An 8,481-nucleotide genomic window follows, 5' to 3' on the forward strand; every position below is an offset into this window, starting at 1 on the left:
GAGATATTTTAGTATTTCAGAATGAACGATGATGCATTTTGCATCATATGATGCAACATGATGAGTCATATGATGCAAAATGCATCATCGTTCATTTTTAAATACTAAAATATCTCAAAACACAGATTGAACAAAAAAATAACTCAGGATTGTGTTGATCGTGTCCCAAACAACAATAAAATAAGATCTGGTTGTCCCAGAGGTGAACTGGCCCTTTAATGTCGAAGGGTCCTTGGGCAAGACTCTGAACCCCACATTGCTCCCGGTGAGCTGGTTGGTGCCTTGCATGGTTTCCTCCGCCACCGGTGTATGAATGTGTGCGTGAATGGGTGAATGTAATGCACAATCTCTGTAAAGCGCTTTGGATAAAAGCGCTATATAAATGCACCATTTACCATTTACCATTTTACCATATATTGTGTAATTATTAGAGTGATTAACAGGTTACATTTTGAATTCCGGAATTTTACTTGGAACAGAGTATTTCTACATTGCAGTATTGATACTTTTACATTTGAGTGCTTTTTACAAAACTGCTTATGTAAAGTATACTACCTTTATTAATGAACATGACCAAAAACATATAGGCCTACACTATCGCTGTATTGATAGCCTTACATTAAGACGCATTCCGCCGAGACTTCCGCATTGAGACCAAAGATTGAGACCACATTGTCAACCGTGTATTGTCTCTTCTGCCCACAACTAGCCAATAAATGATAAAAAAGGAGGGGCTGCTTAAAAGCAACTAGAGTCCCCCACAAGAGCAGGAGCGCTCGATTTCACAAATAAATGATAAAAAAGGAGGGGCTGCTTAAAAGCGACTAAAGTCCCCCATAAGAGCAGGAGCGCTGGAATTCACATCCTCTGTAACGCCGACTGGCGCGTTCAATTGAAACGAACATGCTGTGAGCCTAGCTCCGCCTTAGCCTCCGCATTCTGTCTAATTTATCGAGCGCTCCACGATCACATGACTTTCAGGGCAGTTTCGCGAGCTCATATTGGATCTGTGTTTGTGTTGTTGGTGATGACTGACTTTAGACAGATCAGCAAACGACACCGTCGCTGACCCTCTCCTCGCCGGTTTGGCCTGTGACTCATGAGGCTTCCAGCCAATCATGTGGAGGATCTCAAACGTAGCGGGCACAGAGCCGTCCTCGTTTCCGTAAAGCTCTCGGTAAACTGCGGCGGCGGCCAGGATCGTGTCTCGGTGCAGCATGGGGCGGCGGTTCCAAGCGCAGTTGCTCTCCCCCATCCCCTGCAGGTCCGTCATGACCTCAACCATTCCGGGATAGTGGACCACAACGTCATCCACATCCACAGTGAGCACGTTGAAGCCGGCCCGGCCCAGCAGAGCGCCCAGGTCGGCGGCGGCGGCGTAGGGGGACACGCGAGGGGAGAAGCCCCCCTCGCGCTCCGTCTCGGCCAGCTGCAGGGAGCAGCGCAGCTCGTGCAGCGTGTCCCCTCCTGCCATCGCCCCGACGAACACGCCGTCGGGCTTCAGCACCCGATGGATCTGCCTCAGAGCTCCCGGCAGGTCGTTGGTCCAGTGCAGGCTCAAGCTGCTCACCGCCAGGTCAAACGTGTTGTCCCTGAAGGGTAGGGGGAGCTCCTCGTCAGCCGCAACGCACTGGACGACGGGGATCTCACACGGCCGCCTCCGTTTCAACGCGCTTTCTGACACGTCCGTTAGGAAGAGACGCTCCACGACACCCTTGCCCAGATGCTCGGCGACGTGGCTTTTCCCACATCCGACCTCCAGCGCCCAAGGAAACGTCCTCGCTATGTCGTGCACTCTGTCTGCCACGCGACTGCCGACCTCATCTCTCAGATAGTCGTATTTGTGGCTGTCCTGCTGACATGAAGCCCATTCCTTCTGTTTCCTCTTCATGTTTCTGTCAAACACGTTCATGGAAGCCCTACCGGTCATCTGTCTATGAGGGGACACCTGGAAGGAGTTCCGTATTCGAGGATGCATCTCTAACACTCTACGATGCACACAGCTTCTACTTATTAAGCAACAATGAGCCCGTACATTATTCATGATCACAATAAAGCAACGAGCCGGTACATTATTCATGATCATAATATTATGAATGAAGTAAATAAACTAAACGAACATTAAGTTGATGTTCCAGTCTTTTACATTCAAAAATCTTCTCCCTGATGGTCAGCCTCTCTTAGTCTCTGGGATATGATAAGGCTGAAGCTTTCTTTCCTGGCTCTGTGGTGATGTCATGTTGAATCACATCAGTCAGATTGGTGGTTCCCTATCGACGTCAGTACTATGACGTCATATCGATGACATGCAGAGCTCTCCACATATGGGCATGAAGGGCACACAGACACTCAGAGACAGAGATCTCAGATACAGCATTATGAATGGAAGACTGGACTCACGCGTCGCAGCTCCTGAAGAAGTGTACGTTCCACAGATCCACCCCTCGGTGCCCCCGGTGGAAAGAAACAGAACTGGCATCATCATAAATATAACTTTGACCAAAGAAGAGTCTGAGAAACCCTCAACAACTGACAGAAGTCTGGTGTGTGAGTTCAAACAGCTGAAGCTGGAGAAAGATACGCAGAGAAACTGGGATTTGTTCTACAAGAGAAACGATACGCATTTCTTCAAGGACAGACACTGGACCACCAGGGAGTTTGAAGAGCTCAAGGCCTGCCAACAGCTTGAGTCCCAGCGGCTGGTGTTGCTGGAAGCAGGCTGTGGGGTGGGAAACTGTATCTTCCCCCTCCTGGGAGAGGATCTCAATGTATTTGTTTACGCCTGTGACTTCTCACCACGAGCTGTGGACTTTGTCAAGAAGAATCCATTGTACAGCCCTGAGCGGTGTTGTGCCTTCCAGTGTGACCTGACCCACAACGATTTGAGGGACAATGTGCCAGAGGGCAGCGTGGACATGGTTACACTTATCTTTGTGTTGTCAGCCATCCACCCTGACAAGATGACGCAGGCTCTGGAGAACATCTGCAAGGTATTGAAGCCAGGAGGTGTTGTCCTGTTCAGAGACTATGGCCTTAATGATCAAGCCATGCTTCGCTTTAAAGCTGTCAGCAAGCTGGGCAACAACTTCTACGTCCGACAGGACGGTACCAGGTCCTACTTCTTCTCTAAAGAGCTCCTGGCTGAGTTGTTTGAGGCGGCAGGCTTCGGCTGTGTGGTCAATGACTATGTCCTCAGAGAAACCGTCAACAAGAAAGAGGGCCTATGCATCCCCAGAGTATTCCTCCAGAGCAAATTCACCAAGCCTGGGCAGTCTCTGAGATGACATGCAGCTATCAATCAATGTTCCACACTGAGCTACCGTAAGATGCATTATTGCTACAGACACAAGATGGCGCTGTTGTACACTTAATGCAGTTATGGCTTCATAGCTTTTTTTTCATTTATACCATATCCCAACATGGCAGCCTCATTGCAAGCTGGCATGGGACAACATCGATTTTTTTCCTGTTTTTTCACAGGTTTTTGCGGTATCCAAGTACATTTCCCATTCACTTGTCTGGGCACAAAAGTCACTTGTCCGAATAAAAATGAGACACTTCCCAGTCATTTCTTTCGTAAATGCATGCATAGGAGTCAGACATTGAAATAGCATGAATAACAAAAGGACTGCTAACAACTCCTCTTGTTCCCTCCACTCAATATATGGTCAGTCCATAGTTTGCATACAACACTAAGCTTTAGGATCCAGTCCATAGTCTGCATACAACACAAAGCTACCAGGAGCCTCACAGAAAAGGTATGCTTAGAAAATAGCTGAGCTTGTAGATGGGCTATTTTCACAATATTTAACTTAAACAGAGTCAAACTAAAATACCTCAACTCCTACAATTCTGGAGGGTCCCCAGTTCAAATATGATTATTTGATAAACTCAAAATCATATTTCAACTGGGTGTCAGGGCCGTACCCAGAAATGAGGGTCAGGGTAGGCGAAATGCCAGCCGAAATGACAACTCCAGCCACAGCTCCAGCTGACTGCATGGTGTTGAAAACTAAACTACTCTACTATAGGATAGTTTGATTGATTGATTGATTGATTGATTGATTGATTGATTGATTGAAGACTTTATTAGAAGTTTGCATATAATAGGAAAAGGTACAGTTTCATGACGGTACATTTCACTGGTACAGTCTACTAAAAGGAGATCCTAGAAAAGACTAAGCTTATTTCCACAGGAAACCATTTAAGTATCTCATATCTATACTATAATTTTGCGAATGTCTGTCTGAGTGAGTGAGTGAGTGAGTGTCTGTCTGTCTGTATGAAACAGCGTTTCTCCTCGTGGCTGGAGCAATTGATCTGAAATCGCATCACCATCAGCATATGAACACACCTGACATAACTGTGAAGCCCGTTTGTCACTTTCACAAATCGTATGCTGTATATTTGCATTTTTATGGTGTATCTATATCTATTTAGCCTACAGTACCTTTTGTGACCACACATGTTAAGGGAGGGGTGCTGTTGTTCAGGCCATTAGCACAATCACACACAAACCCACACACACACACACACGGGGGGGGGGGGGTGCAGGCGGGCGGGGGGGGGGGGGGGGGGGGGTTCTGGCCCTGTTACAGATGATGTCCAAAAATCATGCAGATCACAGTATCTCTGTAGCCGTTAAATGGAACGGGTATTTCTTACATTGATGCTCCTACATATTAGCATGCAAGTGTAACAGGGTGGTATCTACTAGCCGCCAGACAACGCCACCTGGGGGATTACGCCCCAGGAAATAGTTAATTATGGAAGTATCTAATTCGACTACACCATGTACAATATAGTTACTCCCTGCCAGGTTCGTTCACATTGTATAAAGTAGGGCAGAAACGTGGTTTAAACAAGTACAAAAGCTTTATTTAATTAGTCTAGTGTTATCAAAATCATCATCATAGCAACAATAATAAGGAATGCATTCGCTGGTTTAAAAGTCAATCATCACATTGAGCACAAATAGATTAGAGATATAGATATACAGACAGGCCAACACTAGGAGGGAAGGAGAGTTGGGCTGGCCAATCAACCCAGGATAATGGTCCCCAACTTAAGACACAGCAAACTCAAAACACTCAAAATAAGTAAATAACAAATGAATAAAGCAAAACCAAAATACAAAAAAGGGGGGTTACCATACCCTAGGTGGCCGCCACCACATCCCAACAGAGAACTCTCAGTATTTAACCTGTTGGAGTACTATAAGCTAAACCAAGTACATCAATATAATGTAGTAAAACCGTTATTATTTGCAGTAGTCAGGGTGATGGGCACTGGACAAAAGGGCAGGCTATAGGTGCCCAGTGACGCCAAACAATTGTAAGCTGAAGCAAATATAAAACAATAAACAGACCATTGGGCAACAGCCGGTTGCAGCCCTAGTAGGCTAGATGCACGCAACGGCCGAGAGCGAGAGGAGAGTGCCGTCCACACCGACAGTGGGTGGGAGACGTGAGTTGTGTGTGGCACTTCAGAATGGGCACTGTATCAGGAGGGTGAAACACCCGGACAAAACAGCAGACTGTGTCGCTGGCCCTGGAGGGACAAGCGGCCGTGTTACTACTAGTATTTATAATTAACATGAACACTGAGACAAGAGCAGAGAGAGACATTGAATAAACCTACCACGTTGTTGAGCGCCGAGCGCACGGCGCCGGTTATAATGCTCACCGCGGCGGAGACCAGGTAGGAGGAAACTGAAATACAAATTAAGCCCACGTTTACACTCGGTGAAGACACCGGAATAAACAATGCTGCGGAGAGGGAGGATTACCAACTTACCTAGTGTGCGTGGTGAGTTATCCTCACACACTAGTGCAGGAAGCTCAACAAGAGCGTTTGTAGCCGTAGCTATAAAGGAAAACAATAGAAGGTCAAGTTCAAGTCCAAAACATAGCAGTGCAGGAGATCTCTTGAACAACAAGACGGAGAGACATACCTGCGCTGAAGCAGAGTGAACATGGGCTGTAACCCAACGGGTCAGCCCGGTTCGGAAAGCCAAACTTTAATTCAAACACAGAGGCCAGCGTGGCGTGGCACCCACAGCAGACGGAGAGACAGACAGCTAACGCGGGCCGGAAATGCACCGCTTTAATACTGGTACAGGTTAGTTCACTGATAGGTGGAGGAGGGGCCGTGGGAACACACGCCCGTCCTGCCACACCTGCAAGGGAATTAATAGCTAATTGCTTCTTGTTTTCGTTCGGTGTTGGGGGAAGAGATGTGTGTGTATGACGTTGGTCACCACAACCTCACTTCTTTTTTCTTTCTTTTTTTTTTAAATCGTTTCTTGGCGGTCGCCAATTCGCAGCCCCAATGGCACCTTCCCGCGACCCTACTTTGGGTGGCGATCCATACTTTGAGAGCTGCTGGTCTTAATGGACAATACTGAACCTAGATGACTTGGCACTACTGTCACATTGCCACCATCAGATGCAAGATATTACCAGAGATTACTTTCTCACAAGTAGGATTTGAGAATCAAGGCAACCAGTGTTGAACAAATCATACTGGAAGACAACATGCTCAACATGTCCTTTGCCTACGTGGCGTTTGACAAGCAGGGACCCACAGATACAGATAAAGCAGGAAGAGGCGAGGACAGCCTATTTACAGTTCAGGAACATCTGGCGCTCCAATGAAGCATCACCTATTCTTGTTCTCTATCTCTTCCTTCAAGTCAGATATGTATAATCTGTTAACACAGGAACACATCATATATTATAAAGGCATCATTCTGAAGTAATGTAAATATATTTTCATTAGGCTTACTATGCTGCTCTTTATTCTGCTTTTTCTCATATTCTGCTAATGCATTCATAATGAATGAGTCGACATTCATCAACAGTTTTAACATCATTTTGAATTAACAAACTTTGATGAATTGGGATTTGTCGTGCAACACATATACTGTACAGTATGATTACATGTTAGACAGAGGATTGAATGAAAAAGGAAAAGGATGATAATAAACAAACTAAGAAACACAACCTTTAATTCCTTTGAGTCTTTCCATTGTATTTTGTCTCTTTTTTAGTGTCTGGTTCTGGAAGAGGCAGCTTCAGCATCGGGATCATAGTGCTTGGGGTGTGCTTTGTTGCGTTAATAGCCGCAGGTTGCTGTAAGTAAATGTTATATACTATATAGTACATTAATATGCAAAAGAAAATATTGCGATATGCACACCAGATAGGGGTGTGGACCATAGGTGCCTAACTTTGATCTGTGTGTGTGTGTGTGTGTGTGTGTGTGTGTGTGTGTGTGTGTGTGTGTGTGTGTGTGTGTGTGTGTGTGTGTGTGTGTGTGTGTGCGCGCGCGCGCGCACATGCGTGTAGACTATGGGTGCTGGGAAATTGATTAACCCCACATAGAACTCCTATCCTCTAAGTCTATGAAATCCAAAAGAAAGAAGTCTGTTGCCAGATATTCACCACAATGAATGAATTAAATATTTATTGTATTTTATTTTTGTTCTTTTGTATCAATATCTTGGGGAAATATTATTTAAAAAAAAGTTCACATCCCTGATCTAAATCTGATAGAATGTATTTTTATAAACTATTTTTACATTTTCAGATTATCTTCATAAAGTATGGGATAGGAGGAATAGAGTGGCTTATAAATAGACTTTAATTTTTTTTAGCATACATTCATATAGATTCTATATGAATGTGTTTTACTCAAGTTGTATTGTGAGTTTACATTGGAATGCTTATGTTTTTTATTTCATTGTTGTGTCTGAAAATCCCATCTGGGATGGTTCAAGAAACTGTCTGGACACAGAAATAAAATCTCCATTCATTCACAGTTCAACTGAAGGAGAGAGAGAGTGAACTAGAGCAAAGGAAGGAGTTCAATGATCTTGGTGAGATTTTTTTCTTCTATTTTACATAGTTTTTTCTTTGTTTTAAATTGTTAATGTATCCAGAGTGATTCAACAACAGATGACTAAAACTCTCACATCAAATATGTACTGTACATCACAATAATGAAAGTCACGGCTCATGACATCACAGTAGGTCTATATACAGTAGTGTCACTGCTGATCATAGTACTGACGTAATGGTGCTAATGTTATTTAATTACATAAAAATTGGCTTTTGGGTGAATGTTGGTTTGCATGCCCATATTCTACCTGAAGATCTCCAGGCAGGCCAGCAATGAATCAAACTATAGGCAAAATTATATCTAGAGTGTGTCCATGCATCGGTTTGGCTCGCAGGCCATTTGCGGCCCGCGAGACGATATTTTTGTCGGCCCGCAGGCCATTTGCGGCCCGCGACACGATATTTTGTGGCCCCCACCTTAATATGATGAGAGTGTAATGTTAGTGCGGCGCCCGCGAGTTTTATATCAATGGCAATTTTACATTGTTGTGTGCGGAGCTGACAAATCTACCAATCACGGGAGATGGTGAAGGTGGGAGATGCAATATTTCTTTCTTGAGCACAGGGGCACCCCGACATG

At 44.9% G+C, this 8,481-nt stretch overlaps 2 protein-coding genes across 2 annotated transcripts; one reads left to right on the plus strand and one right to left on the minus strand.

The window, feature by feature from the left end:
* Positions 1 to 943: 943 nt before the first annotated feature.
* On the minus strand, positions 944 to 1,912 carry LOC308284776 (arginine-hydroxylase NDUFAF5, mitochondrial-like; the record flags this gene model as incomplete). The annotated part of the gene is made up of 1 exon (XM_080725503.1): positions 944 to 1,912. The coding sequence occupies one exon, from the start codon at positions 1,910 to 1,912 to the stop codon at positions 944 to 946; it is 969 nt and encodes a 322-aa protein (XP_080581629.1).
* A 394-nt stretch (positions 1,913 to 2,306) lies between these two features.
* LOC308284777 (tRNA N(3)-cytidine methyltransferase METTL6-like) lies at positions 2,307 to 3,284 on the plus strand (the record flags this gene model as incomplete). Its single annotated transcript, XM_080725504.1, has 1 exon — positions 2,307 to 3,284. One exon carries the CDS (start codon positions 2,307 to 2,309, stop codon positions 3,282 to 3,284), a length of 978 nt encoding a protein of 325 aa, XP_080581630.1.
* Positions 3,285 to 8,481: the final 5,197 nt, after the last annotated feature.

The sequence above is a fragment of the Nannobrachium achirus genome (genome assembly GCF_963921795.1).
Source record: "Nannobrachium achirus genome assembly, chromosome: 5".
Lineage (NCBI taxonomy): Eukaryota > Metazoa > Chordata > Actinopteri > Myctophiformes > Myctophidae > Nannobrachium > Nannobrachium achirus.